The sequence below is a fragment of the Acinonyx jubatus genome, chromosome E2 (genome assembly GCF_027475565.1).
Source record: "Acinonyx jubatus isolate Ajub_Pintada_27869175 chromosome E2, VMU_Ajub_asm_v1.0, whole genome shotgun sequence".
In the NCBI taxonomy this organism is placed as follows: Eukaryota; Metazoa; Chordata; class Mammalia; order Carnivora; family Felidae; genus Acinonyx; species Acinonyx jubatus.
The window spans coordinates 11,133,044-11,156,979 of NC_069396.1; the positions used below are offsets into that span (position 1 = coordinate 11,133,044).

The 23,936-nt window shown below is 39.4% G+C and overlaps 1 protein-coding gene across 3 annotated transcripts in view; it reads right to left on the reverse strand.

The window, feature by feature from the left end:
- Window positions 1-986: 986 nt before the first annotated feature.
- Window positions 987-23,936, reverse strand: part of CNTNAP4 (contactin associated protein family member 4) — a 252,750-nt gene continuing 229,800 nt past the window's right edge. For 2 of the 3 annotated variants that reach the window (XM_053211174.1, XM_053211175.1), the window contains 8 exons: window positions 23,230-23,469; window positions 20,635-20,859; window positions 19,112-19,245; window positions 18,279-18,366; window positions 8,227-8,445; window positions 7,829-7,900; window positions 3,201-3,300; window positions 987-2,996 (listed from right to left, as the gene is read on the reverse strand). In XM_053211174.1, the coding sequence (XP_053067149.1) occupies window positions 2,900-2,996; window positions 3,201-3,300; window positions 7,829-7,900; window positions 8,227-8,445; window positions 18,279-18,366; window positions 19,112-19,245; window positions 20,635-20,859; window positions 23,230-23,469 (1,175 nt within the window). In that variant the 3' untranslated portion in view covers window positions 987-2,899. Of the gene's footprint in view, window positions 2,997-3,200; window positions 3,301-7,828; window positions 7,901-8,226; window positions 8,446-18,278; window positions 18,367-19,111; window positions 19,246-20,634; window positions 20,860-23,229; window positions 23,470-23,936 lie in introns of those variants that run through there. The other variant, XR_008293835.1, reaches the window with a different exon arrangement.

Below are 23,936 nucleotides of genomic sequence, written 5' to 3' on the forward strand. Positions count from 1 at the left end.
AGGCGCCCCAACATAAACAATTTTAAATAACTGGCGTCTGTTTGGTTGTCAGGTGTTTACCTTGCCATCTAAAGAATTTATTAAATGTGTTTCAAAGAGTGACACTTGAGAAATAATTTTTTTTTAAATATTTATTTTGAGAGAGAGAGAAATCAAGCACAAGGGGTGGGGGGGCACAGAGAGAGAAGGAGAGAGAGACAGAGAGGGAGAGAGAGAATCCCAAGCAGGTTCTGTGCTGTCAGCAGAGGAACCATGCGATCAGGACCTGGGCCAAAATGAGGACTGGGACGCTTAACCAACTGAGCCACCCAGGAGCCCCCTTGGGAATGGAATTTTTTAAAAACGAAGCTATTTGCTAGAGTGGTCAAGGGCCACTTAAGTGGCACGGCTTCCACAAAATTAAGATGTCATTTCCCACAGATGACCCCTATTTCATAGAGGCGAGTATTCAATGCCACATTAACTCCACTCTATTTTGCATATTAGCACATTGGAATTTAATGAGATTTAGAAAGTTCGTCTTCTTAAAAAGAGAATGTTAATTATATATTGTGTTCCTGTGAAATCACAGATGAGGGACTTTTTAAAAACTTTTATATTATAGAAGGGTGCACAGTATTCTTCGACATAATCGGGTTTGTCAGTGCAGCCTCACTGGCCAAGCTCTCTGGAGAAGTAAAAGGATAGAGCCCCGTTTAAACACACAGAATGTTTCAACAAACAGTTGCTGACAAAGGCTCGCCTCCGGCAAAACTTTAAATGTCGTTCAACTGCCCTCACCTGTTATAATCAGTAAACCTTTTTCTGTTTTCTCCTGCCATTTTTGTGTCCATTTCAAAGGAAAATACATGATAAATGCAGTTTCGTTAATAATTCATAATAATCACGGGATGTACCAAAAGGCTTAAAAAACACAGACCGCCAGTAAAGGAGGTGGACATCTACACATCTTTTTACTGTTTTAAGAAAATGAAAATCCAGTATCATTCCCTCAGTTTAAACCTTTATACAACGTCTCTTAAAATATATCCTGCATTTTAACTTCAAAAATGCATTTTATTAAGAAAAAAGAAAGAATAGATTACAAACCCGGAACTGAAAATCATGACAAATGACAGATCAATGCGTTGTGAGGCCATCATGTTGCAGCTTCTGGTGGTGCGGACCACACAGTACCATGAGGCTTCACCATCTATAAACCTGTCTACACTCCCAACCAGGTTAATGTGGCTACTAAATCACATGAACACTTCTAACAGATTCAGGGCCGTTAGGATGCTTGTATTCAGCTTTGCATCAAATAAAAACTAGCACTTCTGTGTTCGATTCTTCAAGTCTTTCAGTTAAAAAGAAGAAAGTATGCCACTCATCAACATCGGTCCTTCATAAACTACTATGTTAATTCATATCCTAAGATTTAGTCAGGCATTTACAGAAACAGCAAAATGGATACAGAGCTATGGAAAAGACAGGCAGCTTTTGTAAGGAGGTTGAGAAGGAAAATAAGATGATTAATTTATGTATTCCCAAATTGTTCTGGTGTGGATGAACTAAGGGATCCAACTGTTCCTTGCCAGGCACCCGGGCAGCGTGATCATAAACAGCAAAGTGCCTTTATTATATAACTGGCTTATGAAATTTAAAGAGAACTACATGCATGCACCTTGTTTGCTTTGCCTCAAAATCAAATATTGCAACAAGTTTCATAAGGTCACTGATAATTCTATGATCTCTTGGTATGTATATACACCCTAATCAGAATGCACTAGTTAGCAGGTTATATTGATTTTTGGTACTTTTCGAGAAATTACCCCGACACCATAAATGAGAGATGACAGAACGGCAGATGAAGCATAAATCATGCAATACGCCATCACCCCATAGAGTGAGCACTCTGTAACCACTCAACTGCTTTTGGAGAAAGTAGGGGAGGGGGGCGTGGCTGCAGCTTATATTTTACAAAGTCTGTCCTGGAGGTCAGGGCACAGAAAAATGTATGCCTGAAGGAGTATACGTTTTAGGATGGGCAATGGAGCTCTCCACTTCCAGCTGTCTTTTTTTTTTTTTTTTTCTAATACATAAGAAACATTCCCCACGGAATACAGTCAAGGGAGATCAAAGAAAATTTGGTGATAAACTTTAGAAAAACAGAAGAACAAACCTATAAAGAAAACTGGCATAAGGTTTGGGGAAAATATTCCCAAAGGTGTGTTTCATATGAGATATTACAGTTGTAAATAAAATGTGTGCATTGTTAAGAGTTGTGGTTTTTATGTTGACAAGTTGAAGAGTTGCAAACATTTCACATTCTTTGGGAAATTGGCATTATCCAGGGTCTTACCTCCCGCCACTACTGAACAATGATAGCAGATTATGAAAATTTTAAAAGGCAAGACATTGCACGCTGACAACCAAAGCACTTTCCGAGTCTGGTTGCATATGAATTTTACATTCAGAGCTGAAGTCTGACACTCAAAACCTAAGGTATCCCAAATCATTAAGAGAAGTCAAATAGAAAAAGAACAATCAAAACAAACCAATGACAACACAACATCTTTCAAGACTATTGATAAACTGTATTGAATGTAACACAGAGAAAGGCAAAGGGGTTTTATATACTTTTGGCCACTGAAGATGCAAACACCAGCCAAACAGGATCTTAGAAGCATTTCCAGGTCTATTAATAACACCATGGGGACACTAAAGCAAACACGAGCATGTTCTCCAGTAAAGCAAGGTCCGTATTGTCCAATTTTGATTTTTACCTCTAACAAAACTTACGTACGACACGGTGGAGAGACCAGGGATATGGTCTTCACATTTAAAAACCGTAGTCATCAAGCGAGTTAAACTTCCGTTTTAGATCCTATCAGAACGGTCGGAAATTAAGAGCGGTGTCTCATCCCTTGTTCTGTAGAACGACTGCTATGGGAAATACATCACTGGATGAGGCCTCCTGGAGCCATCTCGAGTCTGGATATGGCAAGACGGCAGTGCTGCAAATCAATTGCGTGTACATTCAGTGGAAGAACATGTTCTTGTCCGTTGAGAGCCCCCGGCTATTAAAACAGACTGTCGGGACTGTAAGTTAAAACACAGCTGCCAATCAGAAGAAGTACTCTTTCTGATTTTCATTGACTGCACTTTGTATATTAAGCTCACTTTTCAAAACAGCCTCGGCACTGTCTACATTCTCTGACCTCTTTGCCTCATTTCTTTTGTATAACCTTTTCTGCTGATAAATGCGAACAGCAATGGCAGCAATGCACAGCAAGATAAAGATCACAACCGCTATCAGACCTGGGGAGGGAAGAGAAAAACAACGCAAAGTCAGAACTTTTGTCCAAACGGAAGCCCTGCTGACTTCGTTGCTTAATAAGTCATGATAAAATCGTTTTCTACATACATCAAGCATCTAGTAGGTATGAATTAAAAATATCAAAACCTCAGGTATTTCTGGATCGGGAGGTGTCATGATATACCCGAGTCTGTCTGTCTCTGAGTTCCTCTATCAGCCCTGGGGGTTCACCTCCATTTATTCTGCATGCATACGATATTGGATTTATTTAGTGCATTTCCACTTATTTTTCAAATTTTTAGTGCATTTACATATAACACAAGATGTTACTGACATGTCTCTAAGACCATGTGGTTGGTCACTGCATATTAATACACAAATTGTTATTATTTTAAATTTACAGATAGTAGTAATGTTGTAAAATAATTAAATGTGTTTTTGTACTTCAATATTTAAACACTGTAATTCAGTTGATTCTCAATAGTCTCTCATACTGTTGAATAGGAGGAACAGGATATATGTATATGAATAATCCTGACTAGTGAAATATATTGACACAGATAACATAGATTATTTCGATTATTTCTGTAGGAGAAATATTGATATTTTGAAACATCTGGTTGTAAATAAAATATTTAAATACCACAATTCTTAGCTATGCCAACATAGGGTTATCGACCTTGGCGTTACATCGGGCTAGTAGTTCTTCAAAGCGTGTTCTGTGAATCCCTATTGGTCCTCAGGACACTTTGAGGAGATCCACAGGGTCAAAGCTATTTTCATAATAATTCTAAGATGCCTCTCTCATTGTGTTGACATATCCACTATTAATGTAAAACAGGGTTAGGTAAAATTCCTGGTACCTTAGCACGAATTAAGGCAAGGCTACCGAACTGTAAAAGCGGTCGTGGAATTCGTAAGGCAGAAGGCGTTAGATTGCCAGGCAATCCCACAAAAAAGAAAAAAAAAAAGCAAGCCAGATTCATTTTAAGAGTGTCCTTAATGAAGCCCTAAAAATTACTTATTTTATGAAATACTGACCTTTTGGCTATAAGCCTTTTTAACATTTTGGGCAATGAGGTAGAAAATACTTTGGATGGATCTCCCAGTATGATGGCTGTCTCCAGGAAGAGCGCCTGTGTGAACAGCTGACTTGTGAGCTCAGCTACTTACTTTTCGCTTCATGGAACACCATTTTTATTTGAAAGAATGAATGACAAACTATGGTTGTTTTGACTTGGATATTTGGCAGATATTTTCTCTAAAATGTGTGAAGTGAGTCTGTCACTTGAAGAAAAACAACTGACAATATATGTCGCCAGTGATAAAAGTCAAGCTTTCAGATAAAAAAGAGAATTTGGAAAACTATTGCCTGTCACCATGAGTTTGAGAGTTTCCTAACACTTAGACTTTTCTGATGAAAACGGTGGAGGTATTAACCGATGAAGTTGTTTTCAGACAAAAATAGGCACAATGAAAACGGCAATGTGGATCAACTGTCATATTGTAAAGCTAGGAATTCTTCATTCCAGTTTAAGTCAGGGGCATAGAACTCTAATGGAAACCGACCAAGCCAACACACTGAAGGTTCTCACCAATCACAGTGGACTCCTGAGCACATGATTTAATGGGCAATTAAATTCACTACAGCAAATTATATAATATTGCCAATGGCTAAGCCAATGTTAGGTTGGGTCGGGCTTACCTGAGAAGGACAGTAATTCCTTGCTCATATAAGTCTAACACAAATGTGGCAACCAAATTCTGCACTTGAAATCTGAAGAATTTACTAACGGATACAGTTGTTTTTATTATTATTAGTCATATTAATAAATAATAATTTTAATCAGAATATCATTTGTTGTTATATATTTTGCCTCTCATCAGTTGAGTCGCTATAAATATTTCTATTGTCTGGCCTCTTAATTTAGGCCTCTTGTTTCAAGAGAGATATTCTGAATTATTTCAATATGAAAAACTGATGAGGTATAGTGGGGACCAGGCTACAGCAATTATAAAATAAATATTAATATTACAGTGGCCCAGACAGGACATCCAGATGGTCATAATCATGGGGGGACTCTGGAACTAGTTTGTTTCATATATGTGATTTATCTCCTTTAATTTGGGGAAGGTGTCATGTCAGGATTTGTCACATCCAACAAAAACCTTGATTTAACCTGCTATACCAAAAAAAAAAAAAAAAGATACACCAAATAAAATACGGCAAACCACTGTGCTCTGTGACATTGCCATCTGAAGCTCTGTGTGAATGTTTTTATGAGGAAATTAGGTAGCTTTCTCTTTGTCTAATTCTCACCATCCATATCTGTGTAGCCTGGCCAGAAACCCTCTGTAATATCTGGGTCACGGTTAAAAAAGTCTTATTGAACAATTTTCCCATCTTACATTATTCAGTGTTTGTAAGTGAAGAAAAAGATGATCTAAAATGTAGAACATAGGGCGATTAGCCAATTTGGAAAAATTTTAAATGGATTAATTATTGTTACACAGTGGGTGCAATTTACGAGTAACGAGACAACGGGCGAAGAATTATACCGCGATGCTACCAGATGGAGAAACACCCTGGAGGATGATATTCTGTGATTTAGCAGATAAATTGCATGTGGTCCCAAGACAAGGCCTTCTGAGCTTCAACGGCCATGATCAACTGCTCTGCTTCTGAAGCTTTGTCTGAGCAATGAGCAAAAGCAGACACCACGTGTTCCCAGGCCCTCAGTTCCCAAGCTGCACACACCTTCCACACTGTCTTTCTCAGCTCTACGTATTTGAGCCAAAACAGATTTCAGAGATGACCTATAACATGTTTCCATTCCACAGTAACAGAGGATGACTTATCAATATACCCCTCCTATATTCTGTAAATATTAACAATGATCTTTGCCCAAAGCAACAATATTCTAAAGATTCAGCATTGTGCTCTAATACTGGCTTGACTGTCCAGTCATTCTCTATGTATATCTGTGAATCTGTGTCTCCCTATATCTATACCAGTTAAATGTATGGAAAAAGCACCATTGGGAGACTGAGACAATTTCTTTGACAAGGAATCGTCATTTAAAATGTTAAGCACATTGGGGCGCCTGGGCGGCTCATTCGGTTGAGCGGCCGACTTCGGCTCAAGTCATGATCTCGCGGTTTGTGAGTTTGAGCCCCGCGTCGGGCTCTGTGCTAACAGCTCGGGGCCTGGAGACTGCTTTGGATTCTGTGTCTCCTTCTCTCTCTGCCCCTCCCTCACTAGTACTCTGTCTCTCTCTCAAAAATAAATAAAAACATTAAAAAAATAAAAATGTTAAAATGTTAAGCACATTAATTGCTATAGCTTCAAATGAGTTTTTACCACATAATGTATTTTTAATAATATATTAATGTATTTTCTTTTAGACACTCAGTTATTAACTACTCCTTTCGGAGTGACTTACTGCTGTTTGTTTTTTGCTTATCATATGACTAAATGGGAATTCCATCTTATGTATCTTTAATTTATACACCATTAATCTGATAAAAAGAAAAGCAACTGAAATGGCAATGCGGATGTTAACATCCTCACAAAGATATGACTAGTACTATTCTCTGTTTAAGTAAAATCCTAACGACTTCAAGGAAGTTGATGTCTGAATGAGTAAAGATGTAAAAAAATAGAACAAAAACGGACCAGACATATAGCCCACATAAACTGCCCAAGTTAAAGTGAAATCACATTATCTGGCAATGTAATAACTGTTTATTTTTTATGTTCATCTCATATGCACAGTGTGGAGAAAAGGTGAGTCACTTAGCACTTCCATTATCTGATTAATTACTTTCTGAAGATCATTCATCAGGAAGAAAAAGGTATATTTTGGGGGTTGGCTTTGAATAAATTGTGTCTCAGAGAACATGCTGTTTCATTGCCAGGAAGGTATACTTTAAAATTTTTTGTGTTAATTCTGCAATTTAAAATAACTACAAACCACTTTCATTCCATTGGCCTAATATTTGATAAAAAAAATGCAACTAAAAGTGTTATATTCACTGATGTGAGCATCTAAACCACAGAAATACCCATTTCTTTGAGTATTAACACAACATAAAATGTATGTTCCCAGTGTTAATCTCAGGTTTTTCCTACTTTTTACATAAACTCTTGTGGAAACAATACGACAAAATCCAAGAAGCCAACAGAAACAGTACCTCCCCAAATATATTCAGAATTCCTTAGGGATTGTAGAAGGCCATTTTCAAGTTAAATGATGCGCAGTTTTACACAGAGTAGCAACTGTATGAGTGTGGCACTTCAGGGAAATGATCAATTATGTATACTGAAAATCTTCAAGGAATTCATGAATTCAAGAAGACTCTAAAAGACAACCCAGTATAAATAATAAACCACCCCCGCCATTGACCTCAGGATCCAGTGTCCCGCAGTGGGGATATGTGTGGATTCCCCACCGTTTCTCTAGTGCTAACTATTCCCCACTCCTAGAGATGAGAAGTACCAAAGAAGAGTTCATTCACGCCTTCTGTTACCTCCAATTACTGCAGAGTCACTTCTGATTGCATTAGCTAGGGGTTCTCTGTCATCTCTTGTTCCAGAATGATCTGCAGTAAAAGGATAAAAAAAAAAAAAAAAAGTGGGAGGGAGGGATAGAGCCAAGTAAAAAGAAGAAATTTGGGAGAAAAAAAAAATCTTAAAACATCTAATCAGTGTGGGATCTCTGTGATTTTTTTTTTTAACCTCAGCAGCATCAACTGCAGTGGCTCACATGGATAAGGCACTGAGGATCTAGAAGAGAAATGGGTTGGAAGTTAAACAAAACCAATCTGGGGAGGCCACCTTGAGAACGCATTGCAACAGCGGCATCAGAAGATTCACCACCCAGGGGACAAGTGCGTTTGTTACTGCAAAGGAGGAGCCATTCCCCTACCTGCAAACGAGTGTGTCCTCTCCCTTGATGTAGCATCAGTGCCAGCCTGGGACACACAGCTGGACTCTGTCACATGTCCTGAGACGGTGACAGGGGCCGGGTGGCTAGGCTGCAGCGCGGCCTTCAGAGGGGCCACGTGGCTGAGCTGCACCGCGGACAGACAGCCCAGGAAGCCCTGTGCACCGGCCAGGGCTGTCTCCTGGTCTACGTCAGTGTACTCTGGAAATCCAAAGAAACACCAAAATATTAATAATCATGCAAGAGCAAACAGGCAAGGCTAGAGATGGAATGTTCTGAGTCTGATAATACAGTAACAACAGACATGCAGTGGACTAAACTCCCCTTTCTTGGGTCTTTATTAAAAGAGTCAGATCCGTTAAGTCTCTCCGTGACTACCGGTGAGCCTCCTGAGGTTAACGAAAGCAAGTTTTTAAGTATGGCTAATTTAATATGATATGGTGATCTGGAAATGATTGAAGCCTCCGGACGGATGAGCCAGGTTTTGAACTGATGAGGGTTCGTGAGATGTTATTTAAAAATAGATGATTAACGTGATTGGTGATAGGGCTTGCAGTCAATGTTAAGAGATTAAAGTGCTTCCCGATTTGGAAATGAATTCAGCTCAGCCTTTGAGACGTAAGTCACGACCATCACAGGAGCTAGAGGGAAAATGGAGCTTCTAGAGTTCCCCTGTTAACTGCCCAAGCAGACGGCTCGGTCTGGCTGAAAGCCGTCTGGTATTCTCTGGCCCCATCCAAACACGCAAGGGGAAGATGTTATCAGGTGGGAAGGCTACACCCCAAAGTGTCTAGAGTCGCCCTAATTCCTCATGCACAGCAGTGAAAGCGTCCACACCTCACTCCCTGTTTCAGGGCTGCTGTCACTCAGGCAGAAACATGTGTGGCCCCTCTAGACAGAAAACCCCTCCCCCACATTAACCAGAGTTGAGTTTCTCTGGGACTATGATGGAACAGAGGTTGGCTTGAATGCCGAAATACTAATTTATGATTTTAGAGTGAAGAATATATTTACATTTTGTGTGTGGCGAGCCTGAAATCTAAACCAGGGGAACTAACTATAGTTTTAAAGTTCAAATGTGACCAGACCATATAGCACCTCCCCACCCAATATGACCATAAAAAAGGAGGACTAATGTCTCCTGCACTGCATATACAAGGACACAGACACAATCTGACACTCTTGTCTCTTAAAAAAAAAAGATATTTAGTATTTATTGGGTGCTTACAATGGCACCGTTCTAAGGGATTCGCACGTCTGTGTTGACAGCTTCCAGTAGCCGCCAGTATCTTATCCCAGTCAGTCACACAGGCGAGACGCGTGGGTTCAGAACTGCAGTGATGGCCTGAGGCCACACAGCCATCGGCATTCTGCTCGGGAGTCAGGCCTGTTGGGCTCCAAATCACAAGACTCTTCTATTTATGAACCACTTTCTGATTGGCACATTGTTTTCTTCACTCTGTTCATATCTTCTGCAGGGCTGCTGATTCATTTTGTTATTAGTTTGTTTGGCTGGAGAGCAACTATTCTTGAAGAGACTCTTGGCGCGTCAGCTCCGAATGAGCCTGACCTGATTACTCTGGATGTATGGCATTCAGGCGCAGGGGCTCTACCTCCGAAAGTCATGTTCTTACTACCAGGCCATCCTGCCTCACTGCACCCAGACTGGCTCCTTGAACCTACAGGAGACCCTCAACCCCCCGGCATTATGTTGTTCCACAGAAGCCATGTCGTGCATGTGTGGAAACCAAGAACTAACTTAGTTCCAACACACAGCATTCACTCATTTGAATGGATATACATTCAAGCATATTTATGTTTAGAAAGGCAGCATTCTTGCTTTGGAGGTTTTTTACTTTAATAAGAAAGGAACAAGAAATATACATTAAAAACAACATAATCAGGACAGTCCTTTTCACATTTATTCTACAGTGTTAAAATCTTGATTACAATTTCGATAGGCTTTTGAAAAATCTTATCTTTTGAACACTCCCCCCTCCCCGAAAAATGTAAATAGATGCGATTCACTTCTCTGGTACAAGTCTGATATGAGATGAATCTTAAAAACTACACCTTTAAGTAAAAACATTTTTCAAATTACAAGTTATGGTATAAAAGACTTTAAACTCTTAAAACATAAAGTGGGCAGTTAATCAATTAATTTTTGTTTTAAGAGCTACAGATACAGGAAATAAATTCCGCGCATATCAAGCATGTTACATTCTAGCAGCAGAGAGAGAAAATAAACATAGAAACAGGAACTAATGAAAATTTTGAAGAGTGGTAATGCTCTGAATAAATCAATTAGAAAATGTGATGGAGTGCGTCTGGAACAGAAATTGATCTTGATGGATTAGGTGATTTTTGCGCGTCTATTTTAAGGTTGATTCTTCAGAGCCCTGTTCCCTTAGTGGTCTGGAGATATTATTCCAGCATCTTCTGCCTCCATCACTTCTTTCTTAAATTTTGCAAGATTCCCTGTGTGTTAGGAATTTTGCATAGAATATGGTGGGCCCTTCTCATCTGGAGACACAAGGTTTTTCGTTAGCCTGCCAAGTGTCGTAACCTGCTTCTCCTTCCTCTTCTTTATCCTATTGGTCTGCTGATTATTCACACCACATCTTCTCTGCATTTTCTCTAAGCTGTTTTACTTTTCCAGCCTGATTTCTATCCTTTAGGACCTAATATTGTGTGAGTCGAAGCCTTCGTCACTTGATCTTCTAGGTGATGAGTTCACGTTTCAACAAACATCACTCTTTCCTCCTGACTTTGAGTCTGGAACAGTCACACCTTTTTAGTTCCTCAAGGTCTTTTTTTGCTTTGTTGGAAGCAAGGGCTCTTACTAAGTCTCATCAGATGGTGTCCGTCTCCCTGAATATGCCCATTGTGATAGGGAGTGATTCGGTGGCTTTGTTTCTTCTCCCGTTTCATTGTTGTGAGTCTTAAGAATAGAGCTGTTTTTCTCCTCCGCCGGGTGATTGTCAGTCACTGGTTTCCTTAGGCGGCTGACATCTAGAGAAGGTAGACAATGTAGCTGCCCCACGTCAGGGAGGGTACGGGCCAGGCACCCCTAACCTCCAGCCAGAGAGGACTCAAACCTCAGGTCATCGTCAGCAGGACTCAGGAACTCCTCAAGTTTCAGGTCACTCCCTCTTTGGCAAAGGGGGGGATTGGGTACAGTGACGTTTTCAATGCTGACCTTTCCCCATGGGGGTCCCAGAGATCTCTGTAAGCCAAGCATTTCCAAGTGGAGAGGAGGGATCTACACAATTCAGGGTGTTCCCCAGAGACTCTCGCAGGCTGGTCCAGACTCTTCCAACCAGGGCGCACGGGGTCACCCAAGGCTCTCTTCACTGACAACCTCTAATGCCCACCCCCCGCCTGCTGGGCTGGACCAGCAACTCCTATTTGCAGGAGAGTCAATGGGTGGGAATTAGGAGTGAAGGCAGAGCACAGGGGCTTTGCAGCCACCCCCTACCCCCCAGAACTGAGACCAGGCAAAATTAACAGTTATAATATGTTGTTCATAAGCAAAGCTGGCCTTAGAAATACATAGCATTAGATATCTTTGCTAGACATCGACAACTGCACTAACAAAGCCAACGAGCAAAAATCTCTATCTTTCCTGTTACCTGACTCCTGAGATGCCGACACCACTGTCTCCTGCTTTATACAAACCCTGAGAAGACAATCATGTTTTGGATGTTTCTGGTCGTAAAAATCCTTATTGACTCAGATGTTTGGGTGATCCTGCCTATTAAAAAATCACCTCAATTGTACTTTCCAACAAATGGAATGACTCCTGCTTTGTTAGAGAAGAAACCTTTTAACGAAAGGTCTACAAGAAAAAGAGGGTACCGAGGAATTAAAATGTGTACGAAGTGCCTTTCCATACGTAGTAAGAGGACTGTTTCTGGAAAAGGTGTGACGTAAATGGAAGAATAATTGCAAAGAGTGCTTCATGGAATTTCTTGTGGCTCTCCTTAACAAACAAACAGAAAACCTCAGAAAATAAAACCAAGTGGTTTGGCCATACCTATGAAGAGGGGCCTTATTTAAAAAGGATCTCAGTATCTTTAATCTATGAAGATCAGATTAAAAGCCTTGCCGAACATGGTGCAATAAATCAGAGGAGGAGCCTGGCATTTTTACCGTTATATACCATTACGGCCAGGATCCTAGACAAGAGTTCATGGGAAAGTAAAATGGCGGAGCAGACGGCAAATATACCACATGGATGCGGAAGCAGTTTTTCATAAAAGGTATTTATTTGACAACCAAACCTACCGCTCTGAGATATCACCTTGAAAATCTGATTAATACAGAAGCTATTTATAGTTAGAGATCTCTGGGTGACCTGTACTTCTCTTTCGCTTTCGACATAACTTGTCTTAAGTGCCGTAAGACATTTACAAAATCACAGGGTCCTTAAATAATCTGATTAAACTATCTTACATACCCCTTTGGCTTTGAAGCAGGTTTTCCATAGAATAGCATCGAGACTGACGTGTGTTCCTCTAGCTCTTCTAAGAGCTGGACTAGACACCCTCTTCCCTCTGACCACACACTTTATTTACATCTGGCCTAAATCTCCACTGCAGAAATCTGAGCCACTTCCTGGCTCTGCAGCATCAGAAGAGATCAATGATCCCAATGGGTCATTGCCTCTAAATATACCAAAGCTACCGCTCAGCACAGAATGAGTGAAAAACATCTTCGGGCTTTTAGAAAACTCTTCTAACATAAAAACAATCCATAAACAGAACTCAGAACTTGATTTGGCAATGAGCTTTGGATATAAAAACAAACGTAATGCAGCCTATTAATTACGGAGGGCTGTGGACCAAATCTGTCTCGAGGCAGTCTGGTTCTTCCCATACCACGATGGACGACGAATTTCTGCTGTTACGGTTCCCGCGCCATAACATGTCTGACATAACAAAGTAATGGATAGTAGCTGTAAACTTCACTCAGCCTTTGAACAGTGACTCTGCAGTCATTTTACACTAGGTTAAATTATATCATTCAAGATGTGAGCACATTTTCCCATGAGAGGTTTTATGCGATTTCACGATCATGTAATGGTCTTAATTGGGATTTTTTTTTCATGTGTGGAATCATGACCCAACGAAATCTCAATGACTTAGCAAAACAACTTTACACCTGCATATCTCCTTTGATTAATGACATCTTGGAGAGATCTCTTTTTGGATAATGTTCAAGTTAATAGTTCTCTTAAAGGAGCTGATTGAGGTATCATTCACTTCGGCGTCCGTACTTACAACCTGTGAACAACATACTTGACAGAGAGATGACATCAGACTGTCTGCCTTTTTAGAAGGAAGACCAGAAAGAAATAAAACGGCTTCCTCTCTGTCTTCCAGCGCTCATTTTTACAAAGGAAATGGACCGCAGGAACAAATTTTTAACTCCAATCATCATTAACAAGCATCACTAGCAGATATCAAGCAAGGAGTGTAATTTTTTAGGTAATGACATTAAATTGTACTATGATGACATGGAAACCATCTCGAACCCTCTATTATACTTAACAGATGACACTAACGGAATTCACATCTCACTGCTCTTACTCTGAACGCTCCCACAGCTCATCACTGGGCCGGAAACTGTTTGCTCTGTTTGCTTTGTGCCCCAAACTCGTGCAGCCACTCTCCGGCCAACCTCCTCCTCTCTTTCTCTTCCTTCAATTCTTGTTCTTTAATAAGGTCACTCACACTATAGCCTAAGTCCCTGATAATGGCTTTATTGTTTACTTATTCCTGGTGCAGTCACACTTTAAAGCAGGCTAGTAATGAAAGGAATAAACAACTGCCTTCTCTTTTTTATTTTAGAAATTATCCTGGTTTTGCTCTGTACAAAGGTTTCTAGATCTGGCAGCTGATAAATACATAATTTGGGATTTGTGGCTTTCACTTTTATCATTGTTTTGTTTTGTTTTTTTTTTTGAAGTGTAAGCAGAGCTCTGCTTCGTTGTGTTTGACTACCAGATGAGAGCAACGAGGGTGATCTTGTTGTCAAAGGATCACATTCATCCTTCCCACCTGGAGCACATCCTCGTGACTACATGAGCCTCTGACAAAATCCCAATGTCTACCCTCCCATTTGCTCCATAATTAAAATCAGAGAACATGTTTCAGCAACAGGAGTGTTCTCTGGGTTTGGGACATGAAACTTTGATCAATGCTCACATACTATGACGAGGAGAAAGGTGTTTTCCAGTTTCTAGGTATGGCCAATTCAAAATGGTACTGCTAACTCTCTGGAAACAAAGCCTCCAGAAGGTTAAAGCCACGGTATGCACTGAAGATAGTCTATGACATTCCAACTGTTAAAATACTCAAAAATCAACCTGATGAAGAAAAAAAATTTTAAGATTTCTTACTTACTTACTTAGAACAAGATTTCTCCTGTTCTAAGCTGTACTTCTCTTTTAAAACTTGCTTGTGAAATAACCACGATCTCAAGTGTCATCTCACAATATAGTTACACAAACAGGACTCAGGTCATCTGATTTTTCCTCACCTCTAGGCACCGAAGCACGTTTTACATAAAGGATTCCTGACACACAGGAAATTGTTCTTACAGCTCTTCGGTAGAGACTGAGTGGCTGTCCTTTCCTTGCTGATGACAGACATTATTTACATCTGGCCTCATCGCCACTGCAGTAATCTGAGGTACCTCCTGGCTCTGTATCCTCAGAAGAGAGGAACAATCACTACTGATCTAGACCTCTAATATGCAAAAGCTACTACTCAGAGTAAGTGAAAATAATCATCCAGCTTTTACTAAAATAAATCATAAAACTATTATAGCATATAAAATACTGAGATACAGAAGTCAGAGCTTAATTTTATAGTGAATTATGAACATGAAAAGCAGATTTAATGTACTCTGTTGCTAGTAGGAGGATCTGAACTAAACTGCTTGGCTAAAGCCTTGACTTCCCCACCACAGCCCCCAACTATTACTGAGCATTATTGTCAAAGTTATTGAGTCCTTAGTCTTTTAAGTGTAACAGGGAGTTGGAGATGGCTTCTGTGCTGTCATACTACAGTTTGGTACTGTTTCTAAAATTTACCTTCTTTTTGAGTATCTACTAGTAACCTTGGTTCACAGGACAATCCAAAATTATCTCCATAGTTCTTCCAAAATTTAAGAAATGCATAACGGAGAAAGTTGAAAGAGGGAAGAGATGTCCTTCTTTCTGGGTTTCCATCTAATATGGCAGTGAATGGTCATCTCCTTAACTCTTGGCTTGAAAAGGTAGACAAATCACAACTCCAAAAATATATATATAATTGATCAATGTTTATATTCTGCCCCCTTAGAAGAAATATTCAGAAATCATAAGATGATAGAAATATTTTAACTCATTTTAATTTGGAGGGTAATTTGGAACTATTTTATCTAAAGCAACATAGGATACATTATACTCAATCAGATACACAGGAACCTTTTGTGTGACGGTTACGTGTATGTCCACTAACCATAAGCTCTGTGAGGACAGGTGTAATGTCCACCTTGCCGAATGGCACTCTTCGTGAATATAACACGTGATCACAGAGTATGTGCTAAACGAATCAGTGAGCCAAAGGGGCTTCCAAAAAGGAAAAATATATCTGATAAGCGTGGGGCCGTGAGAATGTGTCTTGCAGACCTCTAATTAGAGGAGGGTAACTGACCAAGGCCCCTGCTGCTGGGCTCTGAAACCCATCTTTATACTTGGGCCAAGGCCATGCTTCCTGTGGCTGGCTCCCAGCGGTGGCTGATCAGAGCAGGGATTCCTAAGGCAGGCTCATTCTTGGGAAACAGGAGACTCCTCTGATAGCTGGCTGACCCAAGGGCTCCCCAAAGACTGCTCAACCCTTCTTAGATTGCACAGACTTCCAGGATACTTCTGAGTTTCCTTCCCTCTCTCCTTCATTGGAGGCAGAGGTGCGTGCGTGGCCATCTGATGGCTCTGCCGCTCTTGGCCAGCTCCCTCCCCACCTCCTACTTTACAAGTGTTCCCTGAATAAAATCGTCACATGGTTAATTTTGTCTTGGCAACTGCTTGTTGGAGGACCCGGACTAACATAATAAGGAATTTCAAGATTGAGCAACTCTCTGGAAAATTAATAGTTCCATTTTAGTGTCTATTTTACTATAAATTAATATACTACATTAAAATATAATAATATACTACATATATTTTATTGTAAATTCATATACCACACCAAATTTGACCACAAATTATTACTTTCCTTTGAATTACATTAATTCCTTTGAATTAATGATCAAACAGACCATTAGTCCTTGGTCAAGATCCACACCTTAGGCACATGGCAAATAAATTCTTACCTATACTTTTAGGAGAATGAGTCGATTCAGACTATAAAGTTCACTGCTCAATTTGGACTTTAATCTTATTTTTCAGTATGAGTGAGATGTGTTTTAATGATATGCTATTCTGGAGTAAAAACATTAACATCTTTAATTCCCTACTAATCTCCCTACTCATTTACAAAAAGGGAAACAAATATTTATATAACGAATGTTATTATTCTACTGTGTCATTAATACAATCTTCCTAATAGAATGCAGATAAGCTTCCCAATTGTTTTATAATATATTTAACATATTTCTACTCACAAAAAGTATTTTCATCAGCAATGCTGGCATTAAATTTGAAGATTTTATTTCCTTAAAACTATGATTGTATTAACATTAGGCATAACTATTACAATTTTCTATCTTGTGTTTTACATTTTTATGTAATGCCTCGTCTCAGACCCTGCTAGATGAGGAGCTCCTGAGATCAAGATTTGTTATATTTCTTTGATTCTTTTTATTACTACAGTTGAATTTACATAATTTACATGATGAAACTCACTTGGAATTTTTCAGTTAAGCTTCCAAATATCTAAGTAGCACTTTGCACGTATTTTTTACGTCCACTCTAGCATACTGAGGGAGAACGATGCAATTCACATTTCCCCTGTTTGGAGGATGAGAGCACACGATTTTGGGGGCTAATCATGGTCCGAGACGGCCTATAAATATTTATAAATTTAACTCTTAACCCGCTCAAGGGCCAATATTTTGATCATTCACCCATGGGTTTAATCAAACATTCTCAAGATTCTGAATTATGTACAGGCAGCATAAGGAATGATTAGTCAAGGTACAAACTGCTGCAAAGTTCAAAAAAATGAAAGATTCCATTTACTATCTGGGACAAAATACTGCAGGTTACTGTCAAATATCCAACAAGAAATAAAAACCAGGCTACAAGAAGTCCCCTCACCCTCCCAAATAAGGTGAAATATCACCCCTCTTTATAATTTACTTGCAACTAGAAAGAAAACCCTTTCAAAATTTACCGCCCCTCTTTCCGTGTAGTCTCCGTTGGCAAGTTTAAGAAAATGTATATATATTTTGATGTTAAGATGGCAAGAGTACGTTTCTACTTCAGTGAGAATAGTCAGAAGTAACTGTTGGATATAACTAATAATCACAAGGCATAGACACTGGGTTTCGGCAAGAGTGGCTTGCCACCACCACATCTCAACAAGGCAAACAGGCCCCAAGCCAGAACCTAAAGCACATTTACTAATTAGAACAAAAGCCATTGCTCTCCCCTACCTTCTCTTTTAGGCCTAGTCCTGGTTTGATCATTAGATGACAGCTTGTATATTTGGCAGCTGATTGATACAAAGGCTGTTATTTCTACCTTTCCTTCTATTTTTGAAGTGTGAGAACTGGATCACGTTTCACTACGTGAGAGCACAGTGGCATTACTATCAGAGGGCAGGGCTTGCTCAGCAAGACGTCCCTGCACAGGGTCACACAAAGTAGACCTGAGAAGGTAGAGTTTCTGCCTCCGTTATCACTGACTTTATAATTAAAACGAAACGAGATTTCTTTCGGCATGATAAATTGGTGTGTGGCCTATGCGTGTGCACGCGTGTTTCCAGTATGACTCTTCTGATCTTTATGCGTCACAATTAGGGAAAGGCTGTTCCTTTCCTTACCTGAAATCCGGCCCAGTACAAGAGACTTGATGGCGCTGAGTTCTGTACCCGATGACAGATGAACTTGTCTCCTTGCGTTGTCATCAATCTACAGAATTGTTACGTGAGAATGCAAGCATCCGCACGGACGCCATTTTGTTGAGGAGAGGACAGAGGGCAAAGGCAGGCAAAAAAAAAAAAAAAAAAAAAAGATAAAAAATAGGCAGTTTAGTGTGGCCCCAAAGACTGAGAACAACAAATTTTAAAGAGCCATTCACAAAGGTGAATGATATTTTCTAAATTTTCCATTCTATCCTAACAGTGCACCCCACCTTCTGGCCCCTTATATCCCTTTAATTTTCTCCATTGTATGAGAAATCCAAAATTGGTAAAGCTAAAAAATATATAGACGAGTTATTTTCACCTTAATACTTTTACTTAGCTTGGCCCTTTAACCTGAGTCATTCAGCTAAGAAGTCTTCCTCTGTGTAGAGGGCCAAAATGTTCGTGCTTTGCTTCCACAGCTGGTACAGTGAATAATTCCACCGGTTTCATTAGAGCTATGATGGCCCCACTAGTGGTACATATGATAAGCTAGTCGGCTTTCCCTCCTGAGCAATGTAAAACAAATGAGGAAAGTGTAGCATTTTTCAGCATCCAATATCAATAATATCTGGGACAGAACCTTAATCCTTTCAAAAACGAGACCACATTTGAGGGTCTGTCCATGGTCTGTGTGAGAGCAGCACTGAAAGAATGCCTTCAGTCTATTCATGATCACGATTCTGCCGGCGGTCCTTCATGCTGGGGAATCCTAGCTACAACCACTGCTTCTGTTGAGTTTCCTGTATTACCTCTACCAAGAGCACTCCTTCTTCTCTGTTGATCTCTACATGGTGAAGCTGTCCATCCGCCATGTTTTTGAAATCAAAGTTAACGACGTCAGGTTCTTGATATCTGTTTAGCTTGTACCTGATCTGCAAACTTCCTAAAGTAGGGGAGAGAAGTTACAGTTTCAGTTAAAATTGTAGTAAAAGAGCTACTTATAAAAACTCAGGAGTACTCCTTTTAGTTAGTAATTTCTGGTGGAAAATTCACGGCTTATTTGGATGCCTCCTGTCCTCATAATTCCCAGAAGTCAGCTCCTATGTCAAACTGCACTATTTTTGAGATCAGGACCACGCATGTTACTAATAGGCAGCCTTTCCTGCAAATCTTGAATTTTTCCCCTAGAAGTCAAATATGCAGTTAAACATAAGCAAATCTCTGAACTAGCTTCTACCTTAAAAAAAAAAATACACCTGATTATATTATGAAATGCCAAACTACTGTGGAATGTTACAATAATTGTTGTTTCTATAATCTTTTTAAAAATACATCTACCACTCCGATGACGCAATTGGTTAATGGAATTTTTATAAGAAAATGGAGTTTTACTAAAGATGAGAAGTATTTCCAAGTGGTCACAGCCATGGATTTTGGAATGAAATTAGGATGAAATGAACAGTTTTGAGCCAAACTTACCGTGAGACTTAATGCTACTCACTTAGCTGCCTGCAAAGATGCCAATTACTTTATTTCACAGGGTATCTCCAATTTAACAAAGAAAATATCTTAATGTAGAGATATGTTTCAAATTCAAAAGGTACACAGTGGTGGTAAATATACTTATTAAAGTATATTTAGTGTTCAGTGCCCTTGGGCCATATTTATTTTAGTTGCAATGATATATTCAGGTTTATAAATTTATTTTCCTCACTCAGACAATTTATCTACAGGATTCCTATCTTTAATCTGCATACAGGGAGGAGGAAAATATCCTTAAATGGTTTTCTGCGACAAAGTTTCTGTAGCATACACATATCCTAACCCAGAAGCCACTGCCCTGCAGTAATGTACCAGCATTTCCCATGACAATTTTGTTGCCGATGATTAGAACCGACAGATTACTTTGTGGACATTTTCTTATACATAATGCTAGGTTGTTAACATTCCCCCCAAATGTCTCTACTTTTAATTGATGGAAATATTTATTATATGCAAATAGGCATCTCATTTCAAAATGAACCACAAAATTGATACTGATACTATATGGGATAGTAAAGAGTTTCTAACAATAATAAAATACAGGAAGTATTTTATATAAATAACAGTTAACATTGAAAATGCGAAATTATCAAAATTATAACAAAACTATCTTAATAAATTCATAAATAATCCTTTTAGATTAAATTTATAGGACAGTATAGGCACGCTTTTCTTTCTGTTTGCAGTTTGAGAGGCAAGAACATCAGAATGATCCATATTATTACTAATGTAATGTTCTAAATTAATTTTCTCCCTCTCTCTCTCTTTCTCTCCTCTAAAAAGCACTCACCATTTTTGGCAATGATAACTGAAAGGTATTCTTTATAAAAGGAGCTCACATAAAGCAGTAAGCTTGGTGCTCGCGCTGTTCGGAAGCTAAATTTGATCATTTCTCTGCTCAGCTTCATGTCGCCATGAAACGAAGCAGCGTGGGAGCTGGAATTTTTACTTAAGGAATAATTTTCTTGAAAATTGTAAATCACAGATGAGCCAGATCCAAAATATGCAGAGATCTCTGAAATGACACACACATTTTATGTTAAAAAAATTAAATACAAGGATCTTATTTCAGCTACATTGATATATTTTTAATTAAAAATATCAAATTATATAGATATAACAAATCGGCCCAAACCAGAATTAAATAACACAGAATATTAACAGAGCTCTTATGATGGTCCTTGAAATGGCTTTATGCTAGAATTATATGTAATTAATTTACTAGTTCACCTTCTAATTACAAGCATAACGTTCTCCTCTCTGACATCAGACATAAACCAGGCTTCTTGACTTTCGTCTCCCTTACCGTCCATTTTCTTATTTAAATTTTTGGTCCCATGTATTATTTTGTAACTAGAATGCACTAGTCTTCCTATAATAGGAAGGAAGGAAGTTTGAGGGGTCCTCTTACCTTCCAGGATCAACAGGCAGAAATGTTCCTTTTTGCCTAAACACTTTCCCCTATTTATTGTGCCCTACGAGAAGAAGCCAAGTCCTGCGTTAATAGGAGAGGGCAGTGGGCATCTTTGTAGCAGTGATCAACATAAGGAACTATCCAGCCTCTTTCAGTTTTACAAAATCATAGTATTTTACTTATATGAGATTAAAATCCCAAATTCACACACACATGCATGTGCACACACACACACACACACACACACATACATGTCTATATATACACTTATATACACACACATTTATGTACATATGTATATATGTTTGCATGAAAATGAGGATCTGGAGGAATAATCAGCACTGGATCCTTGAATCCTGCTTCTCTCCATTACTATAAAAGACCAGTTGTGGGATGTGAGTAGCAGATGATGCTCACAGGGTAACATAGCAACGTCTCCGTTCCTTGGCACTGGAGGACTATTTTGTTTGCTTGTTTTATTATGTTATTATAATGGACCATTTTTTAGTCAATATGATATGCAGAGTAGGATTCCTGACTGCACTTAGCGAGCTTAACTAGAAATCATTTTGATTCAGAAAAGGAAGACAAGTTCTTGGGAAGAAGTGGTCTCCACTCTACCTCTAAATGTGAAAAACCTTCTAGAATGAGAGCAGCAGGGTGTGAGTTGTTTATCACAGGCGCATTTTAAATAGTAACTTAGTTCTGGTCAAAAGTGGAGGACTTTTAACCCACTTTTCATGAAATAATCCCAAATGCTTTCTGTGCAAATCAGGGGCTGCTTCAATTTGGAGGCGATTTTTGTTAGCTTTCAGTAGCCCAGACACACGCAAATAAAGCAACTGAATTAAGCTGGATGGCAGTTTTCTGTGAGCAACTATGAAAGCATAACAAATGTTTGTGTATTCAGAGAAGTCCATCTAGAACACTTAATACTATACTCAGTCCTTTCTTTCTTCCATGACATAGGTCTGTGAACAAGACAGACTGAAAAATATTCCACTTCACAGACATTGGCCACATCATAGAGCAAAATGCCAGAGTAATCTTTATTTTATTACACATCCACATTTAATGGAAAGGTAATTTTTATTCTTTTTCAATGTTTGTTTATTTATCTTTGAGATACAGAGAGAGAGAGGAGTGGGGGAGAGAGAGGGAGGATCCCAACCAGTCTCCGTGCCAGCACAGAGCCCAATGTGGGGCTCGAACTCACAAACCATGAGATCATGACCTGGGTGGAAATCAAGAGTCGGTCGCTTAACCGACTGAGCCACCTAGGCACCCCAAAGTTATTTTTATTCTTGGAAAAAAATACGTTTAGCAAAAAACCAAAAAACAATACTTCCTAAATTTCCTTGCATTATTGACTATCTTCATCAAAATTAACAATAATGCCTTTAAAGATTTTAAAATAGAGAACTGCCCGTGGAACAGGTTGTTAGCATATTTATTTAAGCACATCAACATGGGATAAATAAAAGCAGATTGAGCAGCTAACACTTTAAGACAACGAGAGGAGGGGCGCCTGGGTGCTCAGGCGGTTGGTTAAGCGCCCGACTTCGGCTCAGGTCATGATCTCACAGTCTGTGAGTTCGAGCCCCGCGTCCGGCTCTGTGCTGACAGCTCAGAGCCTGGAGCCTGCTTTGGATTCTGTGTCTCCCTCTCTCTCTGGCCATCCTCTGCTCTTTCTCTCTCTCAAAAATAAACATTAAAAAAAATTTTTTTTAAAGACATCAAGAGGCAACTTTAGAGGATTTATCATGAATAGTTTTTCTTTTTTTAAGAATTGAGGCCAATATCTAAGAAATGAAATAGGATTAGCATGAAACAGTTAACTGGCAAAAAAAAAAAAAAAAAAATCAGAAATGGAAATATTTGGGTTTCAAATAGCTACCCAGAAAATGACTACAGGATGTTTTCTTCATATTGGATGAGTTTTCCTGCGAAGACGCCCCACGCCATGCTTACCCTTCGAGCAGAAAGGCCCCGTGTATGCAGAGAAGGTGCAGTCACAAGAGAACCCGCTGAGCTTTTCTCTGCACTTCCCTCCATTGAGACACAACTTCCCGTAGCTGCTGCAGTGGCCTCTACAGCCCGGCTCCACGCCAGGGGTCACCTTAGCCCTCTCTTCCAGGTCCAGGGACATCCCGTTCAACTGCAGAGACCGAATGCAGCCCAGAAAGCCCCTCTGTCTGGTGGCTGTTCCACCTAGAAGGGAAATACTGCAAATGGAAACATGTTCCTAGGCGTGTGCTTCAGGATTGAAAGACCCAGCAAAACTGAGGCTTCGCAGGGAAGGGCAAAAGCTGTGGCCTTACAGGGAAGGGCAAGCGTTGGATGAGCCAATATAATTTGGGAAGCAAATTTGTGACAGGATATTGAAAGGATTTAAGTAGATAAAACATTAATTCCATTTTTTCGCAAAGTTGAATTTGTTACACGTTGGTTTTCTAAAACTGATTTATTAAAATATAAGTCGGAGAGGTTCTCTTTTTTAGTTGTTTTCTTTCAGAGAACAAAATGAGGCTGTATCTTTCATGCAAAGTAACAATGAGATAGATTGATACTCGTATTTGGAAGCTAACTTTGTTTTTGGCAATTTTAAATCAGCATATATTTGTGGGTGAGTGCGGCTCGTTCTTCATATTGAAACTTGATCCTGATGCTGGTCTGGT